The sequence below is a fragment of the Bufo bufo genome, chromosome 4 (assembly GCF_905171765.1).
Source record: "Bufo bufo chromosome 4, aBufBuf1.1, whole genome shotgun sequence".
NCBI lineage: Eukaryota > Metazoa > Chordata > Amphibia > Anura > Bufonidae > Bufo > Bufo bufo.
In genome coordinates, this window is record NC_053392.1 from 301242940 (window position 1) to 301266409 (window position 23470).

The 23470-nt window shown below is 45.3% G+C and overlaps 1 protein-coding gene across 5 annotated transcripts in view; it reads right to left on the reverse strand.

The window, feature by feature from the left end:
- The window catches only part of SNX14 (sorting nexin 14), an 82033-nt gene that overhangs the window by 45588 nt on the left and 12975 nt on the right, over positions 1-23470 (reverse strand). For 3 of the 5 annotated variants that reach the window (XM_040428725.1, XM_040428728.1, XM_040428724.1), the window contains exons 10-21: positions 22628-22672; positions 22457-22537; positions 21427-21541; positions 20161-20316; positions 19373-19497; positions 18760-18818; positions 18143-18169; positions 11823-11955; positions 4115-4322; positions 3923-4006; positions 1658-1758; positions 716-827 (exon numbers count right to left, since the gene is read on the reverse strand). In XM_040428725.1, coding sequence (XP_040284659.1) covers positions 716-827; positions 1658-1758; positions 3923-4006; positions 4115-4322; positions 11823-11955; positions 18143-18169; positions 18760-18818; positions 19373-19497; positions 20161-20316; positions 21427-21541; positions 22457-22537; positions 22628-22672 — 1246 coding nt within the window. The remainder of the gene's footprint in view (positions 1-715; positions 828-1657; positions 1759-3922; positions 4007-4114; positions 4323-11822; positions 11956-18142; positions 18170-18759; positions 18819-19372; positions 19498-20160; positions 20317-21426; positions 21542-22456; positions 22538-22627; positions 22673-23470) is intronic. The other 2 variants (XM_040428727.1, XM_040428726.1) reach the window with 1 other exon arrangement.

A 23470-nucleotide genomic window follows, 5' to 3' on the forward strand; every position in this document is an offset into this window, starting at 1 on the left:
GTGTCGGATAATCCCTTTAAGGAGCATCTATCGGCATGATCTACTCTATTAAACCAGGCACATTGTCTGGTAGGGTTGATGCTGAGTAAAACTACATATTTCTTTTCTCTATAGGGGTAACAGTTTCTGAGATATATACATTTTTATAGTACAACACCCCCTCTCTCTACTCCCCCATCCAGTTTGAGTGACAGGGGTAGACATCTCATCCAGCCCTGTGTTCATGTGCCAGTGCTAAGTGACTCGGTGCCTGCGCAGTGGATGTGATATGCTTTGGAAGCAGCGCTAATCCAGATCCACTGTGCAGCCACCAAGTTGACCTGGTGCTTCTGCAATGGTTCTTCTGTTCCGTCTCAAGCTTAGAAAGCAGCATCTGATTCACTGTGCAAGTGTTGAGTCACTACTATGAGAACACTGGGTTGGAAGAGATGTCTAGCCTTGTCACTTAAAGGGAAGGGGGTAGCACAGAGGCTAATGCAGCATTGCACTAGCGGTGCTCCTAGTGCTATGGCCAGCCCCGTAGTGCTAAAAATAGGTAATTTAGATAAATATCAAAATGAACATGTCATCAACTGTTATCCCTATAGAGAAAATAAATATATTGTTTTATTCAGCGGGATCAATCCACCGGGCAATATGCCTGGTTTAATAGGACTGATCATGCTGACAGATGCTCTTTAAGTACATATAATGCTGACAACAGAGCATCCCATACCTAAGTTGACATCTGGAAGGATTTTGTCATGAAACTGAGTTTCCAAACTGTTAGGTGACAAAAAATCTGCTAATAATTGGCTATTACTCAGCTCCGGATGCTGCAGCAGTTTCTATAACAAAAGAACACAAAATATATACATTTTTATAAATCAAATAATTCTCTTTGGGACAGATTTATACAAAACGGTCTACAAAGAAATTGCCCTTGACCTAGCACATCTGTGCATTACATGGTCAGCCATTCACTTTAAGGGGGTTGCCCAGGCCTCTGCTCAGGATTGACCACCAATATCAGATTAGCGGTGTCTGACACCCGGCACCCCCACGATCACACAGTTCTGGTCAAAGTGTAGTGAATTGAGCTGGTAACTGCAGCACTGCTTCCATTTAAGTGAATGGGAGCAGCGCTACAGTCCATTATACAGTTACACAATAATAGCAGACATGTCAAGAGGGGTGACAGGCCTTCTTTAAAGGGATTGTCTAGTATGTTGGACACCCAGCACCCCACCAATTATTTTCAAACTGGTAATATCTAGATGGATCTTCATGCCAGACTGCTGGCGATTCATTCATAAACTCTAGAAGGAATAATAGAGGAATGAGACCGCAAAGAATCATAGAATAGATGATGTTCCTGAATTATTACATTGGGAATTCAAGAAGGTCCTCTTTAATTGCTGGCATGTAATGCTACATGCCCTGCCAGATGCACAGTTTGTCTATAAAATGTTAGCTGTTTATGAATAAGATGTCCAAAAAAAACCTGGACCTGTGGTTGATCACCGGGCCAGCAGTGGGAAAGCTTCTTCAGCACATGTAGACTGCAATGCTACAGTATGTACATAACCTAATACAACATCAGGACGCAGCATTATTTTTCTTGTATACCAACACCTCAATGACGATATTATTAATTGATATGAAAAAAAATTAATACCTGTAAATATTCCTGAAATTCTTCCCTTTTGGATTTTAGAAATTCATAGTTTTTGGGCCCAATGATCCTTTTTGATGGAAGTTGGGTATCTGGAAAGGTCCCTACACAAAGTTACATAGGAAACAGAAAAATTAGTCTAAAAGGTAAGAAAGCAATTAGATCAGCTCACCTCTATACTACACAGGCACGGTGCCCAGTCACAGAAAATAGCGATACAACACAGATAAGTTCAGCGCCTGTTAAAATTCTTTCCTCTTTATTAAGTCTTGAAACAAATAGAAAAAGTTAAAAACATCTTCGCTAAAAAAAAAAAAAAGGGAGGTTTAACTTTTTCTGTGTGCCTCAACAAAAAATAATTTTAAGGGGTGCTGAAAGTATCCATGTTTACATATTTTTGGCATCCATTTAAGGGGTTGTGTCACTACAACAACTATTTCCCTACAGAGAGGATAGGGGATAAGTATCTGATAGGTGGGGTTCGCGGGAGATCGCCAAGTGCTTATACTCTGAATGAAGGGACAGAAAGCATACCTGTCTTCATGGGCCCAGTTCTATAAAGTATGCAAATGGACTGCAATCTGCTGTCCCTACGCAAGGAAAAGTTAAGACCCCAAAAGCTACAGAATATTGCTACAGTCAGCAAGGTTCATTATAACAAATACTTTAAATATTAGTCCACTTGTATATGAATCTCTCTTCAGAACGGAGGTTTCCATTGTTTGTGGATGACAAAAGCTAAAAAGCCGCCAACTAGTGTTCCAATAAATTAGCGTAACTAGCGTACCCAAATGCCACTAGACAAATGCAGAATTCTGGGAAATTTTGCAGCGCTCAGGAGGAATTGTTTGTGGTTTGTATGTTAACATGATAATAAAGGCACTATGGTTTGCATATTAGCAGGTCATGTATTCTGTAAGCACCCCTTTCTAAAAGATTTCAAGATAGACTATCATCAATAAAAGACCCCCTTATCTATCCACCGAGGTCGTGTTTTTGCGCCAGAAGGTATCAATTGGTGCACCACACCAGTGCACCATCAATCTTTTTCTGTTTGCAATATATATCACTCCTCTGGAGCTTAGGCTACTCCACCGACGCGGACTGAGAAGATACCGGCTGCACCGACCCCTTGTTCTCACGAGTGTTGTGCCTACGTATGCACAACACCAGAAGGTGAGCATAAATTTCGATGTCTTGATTTCATATCTATAATTAAACCTATTACCCTATGAGCGCCTTCCTATCTATTTTCGCCACTATCGCTAAAAGATTTCAAGGGCAGTGTTAAATGTATATGGCACATATTTTAGACCGTCTATTGTACACTTTCATTGGCCTTAGTTTAGACAGTGTAGTTCAAAACGTTTATCAAACAGAGCAAGGAGTGCAAAAAAAAACAAAAACTTTGCTTAAAGTGCAGTGAGTAGACATAAGCAAGGCAGTCATGATATTTTAACAGGCATATCCTCTAAATAGGAGGCTTAGGGTACTTTCACACTAGCATTATTCTTTTCCGGCATTGAGTTCTGTCCCAGGGGGGTCAATACCGGGGGAAAAAAATGATCAGTTTAATCCTAATGCATTCTGAATGGAGAGCAAACCGTTCAGGATGCATCAGGATGTCTTCAGTTCAGTCCCTCTTACGGTATTTGGCCGGAGAAAATACTGCAGCATTCTGCAGTATTTTCTCCGTCCAAAATTCTGGAACACTTGCTGGCATTAATTTCCATTGAAATGTATTAAAATCTGTATTAAAAATGTGAAAATAATAAATACCTGATGTGTTTTTCCGGATGACATCGGCGAGAGGGATCCAGTATTTCAATGCATTTGTCAGACTGATCTGCATCCGGATCAGTCTACAAATGATATCCGTTTGCATACAGATTTCTGGATCCGGCAGGCAGTTTCGGCGACTGAACTGCCTGCCGGACCCTCACAACGCAAGTGTGAAAGAGGTATTCCTATTTCTGACACTTATGGTATACACACACACAGACAATATACTATAAAATGTCTGACAGATGCAGGTTCCACTTGCCAGCCCTGCACCTATCTCCAGAATGTGGGTTCCCAAACACCCACTTGTGGCTGATGTCAATGGAGAGTTGACCACACAGCCATTAACTTCCATGGAAGTTCCAAGAATAGCCGAGTAATCTTACTCGATAGACCCTTGTTCTCGAGGTAGGACATTTATTACATATCCTCTAGATAGGTCATAAATGTCCCAGATGGGAATAACCCTTTAAGAACATAACATACCATGAAACTCTGTGAGTTTTGACTCTAAAACATAAAATTCTATATATTTCCTGTAGACGGACCAGCGTTCAGTGTCATGTCCAACTATAAAAAAAAAAGAGCAATTTCAATTATAAAAAAAAAATAACGGCAAAAGATGAAGTTGTTATATGGGCTTTTTACAGAATAATACACCTTCACAGTGCTCAATACCTGCTTTTCTGTCATTTCTCTCTACGTCTATACAAAACACTGGAATTCTCTCTTTTTTATCTCTCTTTTCAGGACACGCATCTTCAAAGAAATCTACAAATGGAATGCTGATATTCCATGCAGAGAGATTACGAGGTGTGTTCGGAGTGGTTGCGGTGAGAACCTCCACAGGAGAATCATCTTCTAATACCATGATGCCTTCTTCAATCTGAGAGAAGAAATACACATTCAGTGGAGATCCAAAGTTGTATAATAGGTTTCTAGCCCATCTCCACCCTAAGTAACCATCATTAAACTTTACATTTCAATTGTAGTCAGTTTCAGAAGAGAGTATTATGGGAACATTACTGCAGCCATATTATGGATGAGCCGACTGCAAATGACAGCATCGCGGAGATCTCTGATGCTGTAGACCTGCACTTAGGCCGGGATACTAATCTGAAACACGGGTGTATAAATGTACCCAATAAAATGATTGTCAAACTAGCTTTGCACTATGTGCGCACATGATTGAAACGCTGTGGACTTGCAGTCACAGATTTTTGTGCGGCAAATCTGCAGCACTGTACAGTACCCGCAAGGTGGGTTACAGTTTAAGAAACACACTGCATACAAAAAACGCAGCTTAAACTGACCTGTGATGTGGATTGGAAATTTGCAACATATCAATTTATGCTGTGGATCTCCCCTGTAGATTTCACCCTGTGCAGTGTAATGGGTGAAGTTTGCAGCCATCTGCAGGGCAAAATACGCAAGTAAGGCCCCTTTGAGACGAGCAAGTTTTCCGCGCGGGTGCAATGCGTGACGTGAACGCATAGCACCCACACTGAATCCTGACCCATTCATATCAATGGGTCTGTGCACATGAGCGTGAACTGATGCGTGAAATACGCAGCATGTTCCATATTCTGCGTTTTTCACGCAGCCCTGGCCCCATAGAAGTGAATGGGGCTTCAGTGAAAAACACATTGCATCCGCAAGCAGGTGCGGGTGCGATGCGTTTTTCACTGATGGTTGCTAGGAGATGTTGTTTGTAAACCTTCAGTTTTTGATCACGCGAGTGAAAAACACATCAAAACGCATTGCACCCGCGCGGAAAAAACTGAACGCGATCGCAGAAAAAAACTGACTGAACTTGCTTGCAAAATAGTGCGAGTTTCGCTGAACGCACCATGAACGCATCTGGATGTAATCCGTCACGCTCGTGTGAAAGAGGCCTAATACATGTGTTTTTTGTCCTTTGGGTCAAGAGCCAGACTTTTCCGCTGTATTTTGAGGCAAGTGTCCAAAGGCTAAGTCCCAATGCTGCAGAGTTCTTTGTTAGTAGACTTTACAGCATATTCTAGCCTGTCCTTTGCTAAGGGTTAAATAACGAGATTTTGTATAACTTACCAGTAAAATCTCTTTCTCGCTCTTTCCTTGGGGGACACAGAAGACCTTGGGTATAGCTCATCTCCCTAGGAGGCGTGACACTAAGTGAAGACTGTTAAGCCCCTCCTCCACAGCTATACCCTCAGCCTGGAGAGAGAGACTGCCAGTTGCGTGTCCAAGTAGTGAGAAAAGGCAAAGCCCAAAAAAAAAAATTGGAACCAACAAGCCAACTACCCTAAGGGTAAAACAAACTCGGAAACAGTCAGAGAAGAACAAAGAATGGGTGGGTGCTGTGTCCCCCAAGGAAAGAGCGAGAAAGAGATTTTACTGGTAAGTTATACAAAAATCTCGTTTTCTCGCCCAATTTCCTTGGGGGACACAGAAGACCTTGGGACGTTCAAAAGCAGTCCAAAGGGGGAGGGACCACAGCACCAAGGCGAAGCACCCGAAGGCATCAAAAAAACCCGCCGCCTGCAGACCAGGCGGCCCAAGGCAGCATACGCCGAAGCCCGCGTATGCACCCTGTAGAACTCGGTAAGGTGTGCAAGGAAGACCAGTGACCGCCTTGCACAAATGGATGGCCGAAGCCTAAAGCCTCCGGCCCAGGAAAAAACAGACGGCCCTGGCCAAATGAATGGTGACACCAAAAGCAGGACCCTGCCCTTGGTGCGGCAACCACAACAAGAGCCACTCTGAGAAAGCGGAAGAAAGCCACCCTGGAGGCCGTCAACCCTTTGCTCGGACCTCCTGGGAACATAAGAGACCGAACTCGACAAGAGTCGGAGATCTCCAAGTAAAAACTGCAAGGCCCAAACAACGTCCAAATCGGTGAAGTGTCCGTTCCCGGGGGGGGGGGGGGGGGGGGGGGGAAGGGGAGGACGACTGCCTCAATGAAATGAAGGACAAATACCACCTTCAGAAGGAAGGAAGAGACGGAATGGAGAACAATCCTGTCCTGGGGGAAGACAGAAGGCTCGGAACAAGAAGGGCCGCCACTCAGGCACCCGTCAGAGACACGATGGCTACAGAAAACCCAACCGTACAGGACAGAAGGAGTAGAGAGAACTTCTGTAACGGCTCCAAGGAAAAATTGGAGCGCCAAGAGCCCAGTATGTAGTTCCCAGGACGGTACCGGAGGGCAGTACAAAGGAACCCAAGAGCCGCTCCATGGAAGAAGTTCCTGACAGGCCCAGAGGGACGGGGAACGCTGAAAGAGGAAGGACAGGAATGACACTTGATACTTCAAGCAACAGAGTCCCAGCCCCAGGTCCAGGCCGGACTGGAGAAAGACAGAACCATGGAGAAAGGCAGAGTGGGGGAACGCCCAGCTTCCCACAGAACCCCAGGTAAAGCCCTAAGTCCTACCACAGATCCTGGACGAAAACTCGGCTAGAAGCGAACACTAGCGAGCCCACTAGAGTCGCCTGGGCAAGCGGGTGAAAACCCAATGATCAGGCGCGGACCAGTAACACGGGTAGAACAGTCGGTAGAACTGGTCCCGTCGGCCCCCGAGCAAGGTTGTCCCGTATCCCCCCAGAGTGGGGAAGCAGAAGGACAAACGGACAGGAACCGAAGGGTCTGCCCAGCAACCGCCAGGACAAGACAGGCTAAAGCCGAAGCCAATGTAGCCACCACAGGAAGACAGACTACAGTTCCGGTGTGGGAGATCAAAAGACAATCCTGACCAAATGGTAGTCCTCCCAAGTTACCGAGAAGGTGAATCCAAAGCCGAAACATTGCCTAGAATGGAAAAAACGCAATCTGCACCCAGCGGGAGGACAGAAAGCGGTAGACCCGGTAACTAGGCACACAGCTAGTACAGCCAGTGTGGACAAGGGAGACTGAAAAGGAACACCATAACCATCCAAATGAACAAACATGCTCTCCCCAGAGGGAAGGGCAGTGAAGGAACAGCCTCTGAAGCGTGGCCGGAACAGACGCCACATCGGAATGATCTGTACCGAGTGGGAGTCAAACAGAGCCGGCGAGAAAAGGCAGGCGAGACAGAGGCCGGTATAACACCCTCCAACAAAAAAAGGGGGGGGTGGGCAACAGAGAGGCCATAGGACAGCTCAAAAGCAGAACACCGCTACACAGAGACGCCCGGTTCACCGCCACGCAGAAGGCGAATACCCTGAAGAACCCAAGGTGGAGGTCCCCCGGACCTGTATAAGCGAGCACCCAAGAGAAGTTGGGTGACCTCCCCAAGAAGAGCGCCCGAACCTGGTAGCAGATCAGACTGAAGCACCGAGGGCGCCAATCCGGAAAGAATCATACCACACTGCACCAGAATGATCTCCTTAGAGAATAGTGCAAGGCTTGCGGCAATCATCGTATCCCAAGAGAAAAAGAATGTCGCAGGAGGAAGGAGGCTACGTACGAGTAGCCCCGTAAGCAGTGAGAAGGCCAACCCACCTACAGGACGAGAAGGCATACACGGCCCAAACAACGCACAAGAACGTCCGCTCACTGCAAAAATATAACACCGCGAAGAGGGCCAGCCACAGAGTGCCACAGTATCTACGGGAGTGCAAACTGAAAGGAGTTATGCACAAGACTAATATGGAATGCGATGGAACGCAAACTGACCGCCCCGAAAGGGAGGAAATGTACCTGGCAAACTGCAGTGGGCAAGAATGCAAAGGCCTGCCCCAAAAAGGGGGAGATGCCCAAGGCCGGACCTACGTCAGAGAAGTAGGGCATACCATACTTCGCCCAGAAAGGCGCCATGCACATGGCCACACAGTATCCAGCGGAAACGCAGGAGGTCCACCTAGGGAAAAGGGGGACATGCATAGGGCTATCCTAGCATTAAGTGAGTGTGCGACAATTCACCCAACACCGAAATTTCGTGAGAGTGTAACTACTCCGCCAATGAAGGGGAACATGTGCAAGTCCAGTACAGCACATACAAGGACAGCCTTGAATCTTGTGAGCGTGCAAAATTCCACCCATGGAATGAGGGGTGGTCACGCCAAGGCCAGCACCGTATCCAAGGGGAGCGCAAGCGTTCCGCCCATGTTAGAGGCCATGCTCAAGGCCAGCAACGTATCTGGTGAGCGTAGTATGCCGCCCAGAAAAGGAAGGGGGGGGGGGGAATCATGCACAAGGCCAGCATCGCATTCAGGGAGAATGCGAGCAGTCGGTGAGAATGTGTGTATGCCACCAGAAGGAGGCATGCCCATGGCCGGCAGCGAATCCAGTGAGAGTGCGTACACCGCCCACGGAAGGGGGGTCATGATGTGGCCGACGGTGGATCCAGAGAGAGAGTGCATGTATAGGGGTCATGCACATGGCCAACAATGTACAGGCGAGAGAACAACCACCGACCGAGGGAGTGTATGTATGCCGCCACCCGGGAAGGAGGCATGCCCAAGGCCGGTAGTGAATCCAATGAGAGTACATCATATCGCCTATGGAAGGTGGTCATGCACATGGCTGGCAGTGAATCCAGTGAGAGTGCCGAATGCCGTCCACAGAAGGGAGTCATGCCTATGGCAGGCAGCGAATCCAGAGAGAGTGCAGCGTTCCGCCTAAGGAAGGGGGTCGTGCACATGGCCAGCACCGTATCCGGTGAAAATGCAGTATTCCGCCTAAAAAAGGGGGGTCATGCACATGATCGGCAACGAATCCAGTGAGAGTGTAGCGTTCCGCCTATGGAAGGGGGGCACGCACATGGCCAGCAGCGAATCCAGTAAGAGTGCCGTGTTCCACCTATGTAAGGGGGTCGTGCACATGGCCAGCATTGTATCCGGAGAAACTGCAGTAGGCCGCCAAAGAAAGGGGGATCATGCACAAGGCCAACCCGCAGTTAGGGAGAGTGCAGTATCCCGCCCAGGAGGGGGGTCCTGCACATGGCAGGCACCATAACTGGAGAGGGTGACGAATGTTGCCTACAGAAAAAAGCATGCACCTTGACCAGCGCCGTAGCGCGGGGAGGGCAAAAAAAACCCCAGAAGGGGAAAAAAGAACCTGGCAGCGCCGCAGCCGGGGAGCGCGACACCATGCCGCCTATGGAAGGGGGGCATGTATACAGGCAGCACTCTGAGATGAGGCTGCAGCGTCCTGCGCAGCCCACAAGTCATATATATAATAAATATTTTTTTTTTTTTTTTTTTTTTTAAACACACAGCCTCACTGAGGCAGATGCCACCTACAGGGCACAGATCCACCCATACAGGCCTATCCTCTGTGGGCGGGGGAACCTCCAGGCGGGAAAAATTCGCGCCTGGAGAAGTTCCAGCCCCCTCCAACAGAGGCCTGAATTTTTGCGGCCTAGTAGGCCGTGAAGCTGGGGCCTAAATTTTAGCGGCGCCCGGCGAACCGGGGCCGCACAGTATTTAAAGTAGCGTCCGGGCCTACGGAGCGGCACATACCGGCCGCGGGTGCCCACCCCGCGGGCCGGAAGAGCCGGGGCCTAAATTTTTAGCGGCGCCCGGCTGACCGGGGCCGCAAGTACCTAAAGTACCAGCCGGGCCTACGGAGCGGCACATACCGGCCGCGGGTGCCCACCCCGCGAGCCGGGGACCCGGATAGAGCGGGATCGTCTTGAAGTGGAACACAAGACTTCGGCGCCCGGCCGACCGGAAGGTTCCGACGGTCAGCCGGGGCTGTTGAAGCGCTCCTTTGCAGGCCGCGGTGCCCACCCAGGTGTCCGGAAGTCAGGACCCTGCACCCGGCAGCCATTTTACCCCTGGAGCGGGCCCTTGGCCTAGAACAGCGCTCCATATGATTTCACCCCTGCCGGCAGCTACAACCACCTTTCCCCTGGACCGGTGAGAGCAGGGAGGGTCAGTGGCAGCAAGGCGCGGGCCCTCTGGCCCTGAAGTAGTGGCCGGTAAGAGGGAGGGGGACCCTGAGACCGGGTCTGTGAGGGTGGGACGCCTGCATGACCCCTCCGTCAGGGGCAGCTAGGTGCGGACCTCCGCAGCTCCCTAGGCATTCCTCTTGTAGGAACAAGGGTGCCAATGTCCTGGAGGCCAGGAGAGAGGGAGCAGATGTCGACCTGCGGCAGCCCAGGGCCAGCCTAGGTCTAGCAGGGACAGAAGGGTCCATAGGCCCAGGTAAGGGTCAGGCACGCAGGAGACCGAGGGGGGAGGGGGGGGACGTAGGGCTGGAGAAGCCAATCTCTCACCATAGCCGTCTTCACCCTCGGTCCGTTCCAGCAGGGTCGCCCCTTCAGCTACTGGCACCGTAGTGGCAGGACGCCGGGGGAGGGACTTGGCGTGCGGGCGACCCTTGCGCTGGCGGGATGCAGGGGAGCTGGGCTGCCCTGGTCCACCTTGCCTTCTGTGGGGGAGGCAGCAGTGCGGGTGACCGGCACTGGCGCAGCTCAACCCCGGGAGAACAGAGAGGTCTAGTGCGTCTCTGTTATCCCTGATGATCTGGAACAAAAAGAAAATAAAAAAGTAAAAATCTAAAATTGAAACAAGGAGAAAGCAGCCCTGCAGAGCAGGGAGTGTCTTGCCTCCTTGGACACTAAGCAAAAAACTGGCAGTCTCTCTCTCCAGGCTGAGGGTATAGCTGTGGAGGAGGGGCTTAACAGTCTTCACTTAGTGTCACGCCTCCTAGGGAGATGAGCTATACCCAAGGTCTTCTGTGTCCCCCAAGGAAATTGGGCGAGAAATCCAGTTTAAAAAAAAAAAAAAATGCATATCAGAGTTGACGTGCAGCTCTGTGGAGTCGGAGTTTGCTGCAGATTAGTAATTCTCTCACATGCACATTATACAGATTGCTTGGCCAAGACGTTCAGATTTGTATGCCCTGGAACTGCTGGTGCCCAGGAGGAAGTCCCTTGGTGCGCAGTGCCCTGTGCTGAACACTCCGCAGTCCCACCCCTCAGTGACAGCCCAATCAGGACACCACCACAGCCATCACTCACATACTGGGGCGTAGAGCATAATATAGAGAAAGGATAACGGACTGGATAAAGACCAACATATGCTGCAAGTCTCGCTGAGACCCAGGTCCAGTTGTCCCCTTTATTGATTGGCAGAGGTCCGACTCCCGGCACCTCCACCAATCAGCTGTTAGAGCAGAAAAGCCTTCTCTTCAGTTTACTTGCTCGCCACAGCAATTGCAGTGGTGAGGAGGTGTAATTACAAGTACGGTGTCCCCATTCACTTCTATGGGACGGCTCTGTCTGATCAAGTGAATACTACAGAGCCGTTCCATAAGATAAGATGGGAAATGTAGCTCTTGTTCCAACACTTCTTGAGTATCATTACTTCTCATACAGGACACAATTCTAATATATGTAGTACATTATGATGTGTTCTACACCTAGCTACATTACAGTAAAGAAAAAACGACAAAAAGTGAAAAAGCCTTTACGTACTGCATTCTCATCTCCCTCTGCCATCCCATAATTAGGCAACATTGCTCCCTCCATCGTTGTGCTCTTAAATACGCCTTTTATCCTGCTGCCAATCCTCCCAATTCCTGAGGACTCGCCTCCTCTCTTTGTTGTCCTGATATAAAATAGAAAATCACACACACAAAGCTTATGAGCTTTCACATCAGACCTCCAAATCTACTTCAGACATATAATTAAAAGGGTTCTCCAGTAACCCAGCACATTTTGGCTGCCCTCCCCCCTAACCTGTGGAGGGAAGCACACTTACCTGCTGCTTGACTCCGATGCTTTCGGTCCACCGCTGCATCTGCTGTGTGCCGTTCCCCACTTTTGAACTTCAGTCACGGATGGGGGTCATGCGTGCCCCACAACAAGTGACTGGCCACAGTGGTGGTCTCCCTTTAAGTGCGGGCACGTCTGCACTGGAAGGTTACATATGGGGACCAGCACACAACGGGAGCAGCGGTGGGCGGAGGAAGCCAAAACCGATCATCAGGAGGCGGGTATTGCTTCCCTCCACAGGTCTGGCAACGAGAGGAGGTAGACAAAATTTGTTAAAAGGCTGGACAACCCCTTAACAAAAAAATTCAAACCTTTGGCCAAAGTCATGGAGCCACACATGCTTCAAAAGCTTCATTCACCTGAATGGTGCCATTACAGAGACCCCTGGTGAAGCCTGTGCTGCCATAACAGCGCAGTGCTGTGGTGACCCACCAGTTATGATGAGGCTTGGATGAAGATAAAATTAATAATTACCTCATTTTATATCCAGTTTTAAATATGTATCACTGGGGGAGAGGCTTAGTGGCATATACCCACCCACTGACCTCTACATAAGGAGAGGTAGGTAATACAGTATTCGTAACTACACACAAAGGGGCAGATTCATGAAAATTGGCTAAAAAATTGACTGTTGCCCATAGCAACCCTTTTTGAATCACCCAGTATATGGCTGACTATACTGGACTTGGAGTAATAGAGAGGGTGGTCACTTGGATAATATATATTAATGGTATCTGAGAAACCTTTACAATGTGAGAGCTGGGAACATGCATAAACAACACGTGATGGCCGACTATACGACATATAGACAATAAAAGTCATACTATATTACAAATCCTAAAAATATACCGGGCACTATTCTATAAGCCTTCACTGGGCACTGGAGAACCCTTTAAAATGCAAGATGTAATTTGTGAAAAATGTTAAATGCAACTGCTTCTCAAAACTAGTGAAAGGCCGCTTTCACACGGTCAGTATTTATATTCATTTATTTATTTTGCTCACTTATATAGTGCTGACCTAAACCGCAGCACTTTAACGACATCACTCACTGTCCCACTGGGGCTCACAATCTAAATTCTCTATAAGCAAGCCAAAACCAGGAGTGGTACCTATAGAGTAAAAGTACAACGGAAACATTTGTGCCTCTTCTATATTTTGGACCCACTCCTGGTTCTAGCTTAGTCCACTTTCACACTGGCGTTTTGGCTTTCTGTTTGGGAGATCCGTTCAGGGCTCTCACAAGTGGTCCAAAACGGATCAGTTTGCATTCTAATGTATTCTGAATGGAAAAGGATCCGCTCAGAATGCATCAGTTTGCCTCCGTTCCGCTTTGGAGGCGGACACCAAAATGCTGCTTGCAGCGTTTTGATGTCCGTCTGACGAAAATGAGCCAAACGGATCCGTCCTGACACACAATGTAAGTCAATGGGGACGGATCCGTTTTCATTGACACAATAGAAAACTGATCCGCCCTCCATTGACTTTCAATGGTGTTAAAGACGGATCCGTCTTGGCTATGTTAAAGATAATACAAACGGATCCGTTCTGAACCATGACGGATCCGCACAAAACGTGAGTGTGAAAGTAGCCTTTTACAAATACTGATGAAAAATACTGACCGGGTGATAATGAACGTTTTCCATAGGAACCAATGAGATTCCATCTAATTTTTCACAGCTCCTGATTTTTTATTTTTTTTTAAGGGCTTGTTTTATGGAATCTGTTTTTAAAGAGGTTTTCCAAGATTTGATAACTGATGACCTATCTTTCGGACAGGTCATCAGTATCTGATCGGCGGGGGGTCCTGTGAGCACCACAGACTTCTCACTGCTTTTCCTAGGCCAGTGACGTCATGTTCATAGGTCACGTGGCCTAGGTGCAGCGCAACCCCATAGACGTGAATGGGGTTGAGCGGAGCGCAATACCAAACACAGCCTCTATACAATGTACAACGGAGAAGGCCGCGGCGCTCACAGATCATCAGTTAAATATAATATATATATATTATATATATACACACACACACACACACACATACATATACACATACACACAGAATATATATTATATCTAGCACTGCTAATATACTATATATATATATATATATATATATATATATATATATATATATACACACACATACACACACACTAGCACTGCAATCACCGTTGTATAGAGGCTGTGCTTGGTATCACAGGTCAGCCCCATTCACTTCTATGGGGCTGAGCTGCTCCTAGGCCACGTGACCGATGAACTGGCCAAGGAAAAGCTGTGTTAAGGCTGCGATGCTCACAGGAGCACCAGTGCCTTTTCTAAGGGGTAATCGGCAGAGGTCCCGGGAGTCGGACCCCCACCGATCAGATGCTGATGACCTATCCGGAGAATAGATCATCAGTTATAAGGTCTTGGAAAATCCCTTTAAAGGGTTTCTGTCACCCCGCAAAACTCATTTTTTTTTTTTTGGATAGTTAGATTCCTCATAGTGCGATATAGCAGAATATAATGCTCTTACTTACTTTCATGCGGCCGATTCTTTATAAAACGAACTTTTATAATATGTAAATGAGGGCTCTACCAGCAAGTAGGGCGTCTACTTGCTGGTAGCTGCTGCAGAAATCCGCCCCCTCGCCGTGTTGATTGACAGGGCCAGCCGTGATCTCCTCCTCCGGCCGGCCCTGTCAGTAATTCAAAAATCGCGCGCCTCGCGTCATTCGGCGCAGGCGCTCTGAGATGAGGAGGCTCGTATCCTCATCTCAGAGCGCCTGCGCCGAATGACGCGAGGCGCGCGATTTTTGAATTACTGACAGGGCCGGCCGGAGGAGGAGATCACGGCTGGCCCTGTCAATCAACACGGCGAGGGGGCGGATTTCTGCAGCAGCTACCAGCAAGTAGACGCCCTACTTGCTGGTAGAGCCCTCATTTACATATTATAAAAGTTCGTTTTATAAAGAATCGGCCGCATGAAAGTAAGTAAGAGCATTATATTCTGCTATATCGCACTATGAGGAATCTAACTATCCAAAAAAAAAAAAAATGAGTTTTGCGGGGTGACAGAAACCCTTTAAGCGCTCCACTGTTTTTATAATTATATATAGAGCTAGCATTGCTAATATGCAGTATATATATATATATATATATATATATACACACACATATACACACATACATATACACTCACCTAAAGAATTATTAGGAACACCATACTAATACGGTGTTGGACCCCCTTTTGCCTTCAGAACTGCCTTAATTCTACGTGGCATTGATTCAACAAGGTGCTGATAGCATTCTTTAGAAATGTTGGCCCATATTGATAGGATAGCATCTTGCAGTTGATGGAGATTTGAGGGATGCACATCCAGGGCACGAAGCTCCCATTCCACCACATCCCAAAGATGCTCTATTGGGTTGAGATCTGGTGACTGTGGGGGCCATTTTAGTACAGTGAACTCATTGTCATGTTCAAGAAACCAATTTGAAATGATTCGAGCTTTGTGACATGGTGCATTATCCTGCTGGAAGTAGCCATCAGAGGATGGATACATGTTCTCATTCTGTTTACGCCAAATTCGGACTCTACCATTTGAATGTCTCAACAGAAATCGAGACTCATCAGACCAGGCAACATTTTTCCAGTCTTCAACAGTCCAATTTTGGTGAGCTCGTGCAAATTGTAGCCTCTTTTTCCTATTTGTAGTGGAGATGAGTGGTACCCGGTGGGGTCTTCTGCTGTTGTAGCCCATCCGCCTCAAGGTTGTGCATGTTGTGGCTTCACAAATGCTTTGCTGCATACCTCGGTTGTAACGAGTGGTTATTTCAGTCAACGTTGCTCTTCTATCAGCTTGAATCAGTCGGCCCATTCTCCTCTGACCTCTAGCATCCACAAGGCATTTTTGCCCACAGGACTGCCGCATACTGGATGTTTTTCCCTTTTCACACCATTCTTTGTAAACCCTAGAAATGGTTGTGCGTGAAAATCCCAGTAACTGAGCAGATTGTGAAATACTCAGACCGGCCCGTCTGGCACCAACAACCATGCCACGCTCAAAATTGCTTAAATCACCTTTCTTTCCCATTCTGACATTCAGTTTGGAGTTCAGGAGATTGTCTTGACCAGGACCACAACCCTAAATGCATTGAAGCAACTGCCATGTGATTGGTTGACTAGATAATTGCATTAATGAGAAATAGAACAGGTGTTCCTATTAATTCTTTAGGTGAGTGTATATACATACATACATACATACACACACACACATACATACACACACAGACTAGCATTGTAAGCACCTTTAACACATGTGAAGAAAGATACATTACCTGGTATAATGATCATTGCTAAAAATAGGTTAAAAAAATTAAAAATAAGCACTGAAAAAGCCAGTAGTTAGTAGGAAAAGGGGCACAGCAGAAGACAACCGGTATCTATTAACCCAGCCAAAGTGACACAAATAATTGCAGTCACAATAACAATCTGCAGCATGTGTATACAGCTATGTTATAGGACAACTGGGTCATCCAGGCAGCCAAGCTAATGGCGTTGTCCCTATACAACAATTTATCCCCTAACCACGGGCAGATAGTTAATGGAGAAGCAGCATGCATACAAGTCCACCGTTCCATTCAAACTGGGGAACACAGGCCCATGTTCTTGTGCTTGTCGGAGCCCTAGCAACTGGACCCCCGCAGATCAGACTTTGTGGATAGGGGATAGGTTGTTGTAATGGGACAACCCCTTTAAGACAAAAAAGATGCATTAAGGGAGCAGTACCGGACATGCCATCCATTTACTTACTGGTCATGCATTCTGTGTAATGACATACTGCCTTCACAGAGGAGTCTAAAGCTTGCCCACAGGTTGTGTCTGGTATTGCAGCTTAACTCATTTGAAAAACCACACAGAACTTGTGGACAGGAGTAGTGTTGAGCGAACTTCTGTTTTAAGTTCGGCGTCCAGTTAGCGAAGAATCCCGATATGGATTCCGAATTCCGTTGTGGTCCGTGGTAGCGGAATCAATAACGGCCGATTATTGATTCCGCTACCACGGACCACAACGGAATTCGGAATCCATATCGGGATTCTCCGCTAACCGGAAGCCGAACGTTAGACGCCGAACTTAAAACAGAAGTTCGCTCAACAATAGACAGGAGTGATGCTGTTTTTGGAAGAATCTATGTGGACTGACACATACACTGGGAGAGTTATGAAACTGTCTAAAAGTTTAAAAAAAAAAAAATAATAATAATAATAAATAAATAAATACGTGTCTTTGGTCCTCACAACAACCAAACAAAGCACATCTTTCCTTTCGTATTCTAGTCTTCAAAAAAACAAAAAAAAACTAAAGCTGTGCTGTGATTTTCTTTTTAGCTAGCCAATATGGTTCTTTTTTTAGATCTATAAAACACTGCAGGCTCTTCATCATGAGCAGTTCAAAGTAAAGGCAGTATATTGCTGTTTAAAGGGAACTTGTATCCTATTTTTACCCTTCGTGGCACACATGACATATGTTTTGCTATAAAAAATACTGAAAAAGATTATGCTCTCTTTCAAACAAGAAAAAATCATGTTTTTATAATGCCGAGCATGAATACAATTAGTGACCAATTTATATATAGTATATAGTCCCCGGATGTAACTCTTGTATGCCATCTGTCCACTCAGGTTTGATCGTTCAGTAACAGTATTGCTAAAAATGGCTTTGAAGGGTAGTTCCTATTGCATAATATTATAAGATGTCGCTAGGATAAGCCACAACATTATGGTTGATGGAGGTCCAACCTCCTGGACTCCACCAGTAATGAGGGGCGTCCCACCAATATCCTAGTGTATCCTGGTGCATCACTTGTAAAGTTCATCACTGGTGGTATTTGTATCACGAATGCACTAACTAGGAAAGGTAGAAAATAGGACACAATTCCCACTGAGGACAAAGGAATTCACACAGGATAAATAGCACGAAAAGGCAGCCACAGGACTACACAGTGAAGCAATTCCAACATGCTGTGTGGAAACTCACCGTATATCATCCAAACAGAGGCTATTTCTGCAATAAGTATATATAATTCACAATCAGTGTTAGATATGCTGCTTCTTCGTGTCTTTCTATGGGAAATCTAGACACCTTTTTACCAGTTCTTGGCAATAAATGCCCCCTTTTAACATACTAGGAGACCATGCTGGTTTCAACAAGGGTGTGAAGGTCCAGTCACCAATATCAGATCGGTGAAGGACTGACTTCCAGCACCCCATCCGATGAGCTGTTTGAACGGGCCGCTGTGCCCTCATCAATTCTTACCTGCACATAGTCTACATGGTAGTGGCGGGGCAGTGTAATTACAGCCGTGCATCCCACTCACTTGAATGGGAGCTGAAGCTGTAATTACAGTGCACTGCCGCTACATGGGAGACAGCATGCAGGTAAGCAATGAAAAGGAAACAGCAATCTCCCGAGCGCCGCGGCCCCTTCAAACAGATGATTGTGGGGGTGCCGGGAATAGGACCCCCACTGATCTGATATTGATCACTTATCCTGAGCATAGGTCATCAATATAACAAACTTATAAATCAACTAAAGTATTATGCCCATATTCAAAATGAATATTCCACAAGTAGTATAGTCAATTGAAAACATACCTGTTGAATTTTGAGTTGCGTGTAGGGGATTCTGCACCTTCAAGCAACTGTCCAAAATACTAAGCAAAAAAAGGGCAGAAACATTTTTAAAGATTTAGTAAAAATAAATAAATAAAGCACATTACAAAACTTCATGGATGTCCAATGCTGGTGTGTTAGCATGCAAATGGCCATAAACAAGCATGTTCCTCTGAAGAGAAAGATGTTGGCCAACTTTAAAGGCATTGCCTAGGATTAGAAGAACATGGCTGCATTCTTTCAGAAACAGCACCACACCTATCCATAGGTTGTTTCTGGTACTGCAGCGTGGGAGCTCAGCTGCAATATCAGACACAGCCAGTAAACTGGTGTGGTACTGTTTTTGTTACAAAAAAAAAAACAAACATGTTTAGTCTTACCCTGGACAACTCCTTTAAGAATGCACCCTGAGGCACGCGATCCACACAGCGCCATAAAAATACTGTGCTCTAGAAAAAGGTCCCATGATGACCTTATCAGTGTGCTGAGCATCTACTGGTCATCTTCTGCTCTAGTGAAATATGCAGTGTTTGCTCCTATGTTTGCGTTGCATAGGTACTGTAACAAATACCTGTTACCAAATACCACTACTTACCTCATCACTGTGACAAAACATAGGCGTGAAAACATTCTCAAGGAGGGAGAGGACGTGCTCATAGGCTTCAAACAGGCATCTCATAGTTTGAAGCTTCACCACTTCTTTGTAGGGGCCTTCTGCAACTAGAATATGAGGAATAAAAAAACATGTCCTAATTTAACTGGGTAATCAATCAGCATCACTGATCCAGCAGAAGACAGAATAAAATATAGCAAGCAAAGATAGGCGGATATCTCACAAATGCGAATTGACTGAGACCTCAACCAAATCAAGGTGCTGGAAGGTATGTCAGATATTGTGCCTTTTATCCATTATTTTTGTATGAGAAAAGGCAAAAGAACCAGAAGATTATTAAACCTACTGTAAAATATTTGTGACCAAGAAGAAGTACTTTCCATGTTCTCAATACGCACAAGGCTCAATTGAACAGTGCCTCTGAAAAACACATGAGGAACATACAAAACAAAGCAACCAGATGGTTACCGGAATGCACCTCCATTGGTCATCTAATAACAGTAACAAATTCAGAGCTTTACAATTGGGGAGCCATCAAACAAGTAAAATGATGGGGAAGATGAAAAGTCATCTGGGTGGGTCCACCTCAGGGAATGGTCATGCCGTCTCGCTGTAATCAGGTCCTGAAATTTTACACTTGTCAGCTCCGTGGAATGCTCTGTCTTGACCTACTGTAGGCAACAGATTTCAGAGGAGAATCTGCGAACAACAGACCCTACAAATCTCTCCCTCTATGACTAGAGGTCTTGCTGGAACATGTTTACACTTACTTCTTTGGATTTCGTCCACGATGAAAGAGTCAAATCTGATTTTATCAATGCTTTCTTCCAAGCAATATGTAAGAAAGATCTTCTTAACTTCTTTATGAAGATCAAGCAATTCCTCCTCAGACAGCTCAGGCTTTAAAATCTTGTCATTAAACTCCTCTATAAAGAAATGGTCTATTAAAATTCTATTAAAGAGCTTTCCCTGGCTTATTTACAGAAGACATAGTCTTAAGAAATGTCATAAATATTAGATTGGTGAGGGTCTGACTCCCGGCAGCCATGCTGAACAGCTGTTTGAAAGGGCTACAGTGTTTGGTGAGCATTTTGGACTCTTCACTGTATACTAGGCACATTGCCCTAACTGCCCAAGGATTCATCTTCTGTCCCCTGACGTCACAGTGATGCGGCTCCAAATCCTGTGTCCTCTGCTGCGCTTTGCGCAGTACATTTCCTTTTGTGAGCTATTGCCTCAGGTATATGTTCTGCGCAGGTGCAGAGGCAAGACTAAGATACTGGTGACCTATCTATAGGATGTATCATCAATATCAGATTGGTGAGGTTCCACATCCAGCACCCCCACTGATCAGCTGCTACCTGTAGCCGCAGTTCCAGAAAGTGAACACTGTACAGAGCTGAAACAGCACCGTGTAGTGGTCGTTCTCAGGTACTGCAACTCACCTCACATTCACTTCACCGGAATAAAAAAACAAAAAAACTCTTGGGTGGTTTTCGGGGAGGCGGCTGTCGAAAACAGCTGATTGGTGATGGTGCCAGGTCTTGGACCCCACCGATCTAATACTGATCACATATACTATAAACAGGTTATTAATGTCTTAGTCCCGGAAAAAACTTCGAAGAGCAGCACTAAAATATACAGAATATAATACAGAAAAAAATAAAAGGCTCATTACAAACTTCTAATAAAATTTGAACCAAATTAACATTGTTAATTTGTCTGTATACATACATAGATCAGCCATAACACTTAAACCATCCTGTATAATATTGTGCACCCCATTTCCATGAGATTAATGCTATTCGCTTCAACAGTGATTGAAACTTTATGACTGATGGATGTTTTTTTGTTCTTTTACAATATTTTTTGTGCAAAAAAAAAAAAATGATTAGAGATGATAGCAAAAGGTATTTTAAAGGTTATTTTTGCATAAGACTTCCCACATTTTTCACTTAACATCACATTGCAAGAAATCTCCTTGCTAACAAGGCCCCTCCAATGATATATTTTATTAAGGTGCCTCAGCGACTTACCGACTGTCAAGCAAAACTGTAAAACGTGTACAGCTCCCTCTTGTTTCAGAAAACTCATAAAGCGGAAAAGAAGATCCTGCTCTGCTCTGATCTCCTTCAATTCTAGTTTCAGAACCTTGAAAACAAATGAATCCACTACAACATTTGAAAGCTTGTCCAAAAATACATAAAGTAAAGATAATAGTCAGGCACAACAAGAATGATGTGGCAAAAATGTTAAACTCATTCTGAAGCAGACAAGAAATAACGTAATAATATCATTGAAATAACATTAAAGGGATTCTTCTTTTTTTTTTATCTTAACCTACACATCCGGAACAGAACAGCCCCTAAACATTTCACAGAACTTGAACATAGGGAGAGAGATGTCAAGTTCATGATAAATCGATTATAGTCCTCCCCTTAGACATGGTAACTGGTGACCCATGGAGGAGATGAAGGACATCATTAGACAAGATATGTTGTCTGCTTTGGTGGACCTTTCTTTTGGCCCTTCTTGTCTGGGAGGCAGCCAAATTTAGCTTCCTTTGGATAGGTCATCAGTATGTGATCGGTGGGCATCTGACACCAGGGACCCCAGCCAATCGCTGTTTGAGAAGGCACCGGCCTTTTCACAGATTTGCCTAGGCCATATGACGTCACTGTACATTGGTCACATGACCTAGGTGCAGCTCAGCCCGACTGAAGTGAATGAGGCTGAGCTGCAATACCAAGCAAAGCCGCTATACAATTTGCATCGCTGAGAGAAGGCCACATGCCTGATGCCTTTTCAAAAAGTTGATCGGCAGGGGTCCTGGGTGTTGGACCCCCACTGACCAGTTACTGATGACCTATCCAGAGGAAAGGTCATTAGTAAAAACATCTTGGAAACCTCTGAGCACAGTATGGGATTCTTTGCAAAAATTTTCATAAAAAGCAATTGGGAAAATGTTTTTATAATCTAACAGATGCAGTACAAATGTGATCAAAGGAGTCCATAGCCTTTAAATAAATCATGTTCTTTTTAGGTCATTTTAAGCATGGCAAGTACCGAAGGATTCTTGTTTTTAGGCTCTGCAAATTTTTGAAGGAATGGTACCAAAGTGGAGGTTGGCTCTGTGGCTTCTTCAGGCTAAAACAAAATTAAATGGACGCTCGTTAAAAAAAAAAAAAAGACTTAGAAGACTAGAAGAGTAAATAGTATCACAGAAACGGTACTTACAGGACTATTATCGATGAAGATGAGTAGTAAGCGATTAACATTATCCTAGGGAAAAAACAGATATTCCTTAACTTTAAGGATGGATAATTCAGACACATAAAAACATATCAATTAGCTTCTGCGTGTGACAGCCACGTTCCTGGAGCGACCGCAGCTCATCCGAGCCACACTCAAAGTATGCTCTGAGTGCCAGACCAACCGTGGGTCTATTACAGTAACCCCTTCAGGACAAGGACAATTTTCATTTTTGCACTTTCATATTTTTTTTTCCCCCCACCTTCCAAGAGCTATAACCAATTTTTACTTTTTGGTCTGCATAGTCATATGACGGATGTTTTTTGTGGGACAAGTAGAGTTTTGTAATGGCCCGATTTCATTAACGATTTTTTGTGCTGAATTTTTTTTTTTTATTTGTGGGTGAAATTGGGAAATAAAAATGCAATTCCACCATGGGTATTTGGGTTTCAGTTTTACAGCATTCACTGATCGCTAAAAATGACATGAAAATCTTATCCTGCTGGTGTGTACAATTACTGCGATACACACATTTATATACTGTAGTTTTTCTACTTTAAAAAAATAAATAATAAATCATAATCTGACACCCATAACAGTTTTTTTTCCTCTAGACAGCCATGTGAGGGGGTGTCATGATGAAAAAAAATTGCAGCTGTTTTTATTTGTATTTCCATTATGGCATTCATCGTGCCTGACAAACATTTTTATATTTTATTAGTTCTGATATTTTCACTTCATACACCATTCAAGCACCATGGATGTACAGCTATGCCCAAGTGCACTATGGGGTTAAAAGAGAAACACACACTGTCCTAAGGTGAAAGT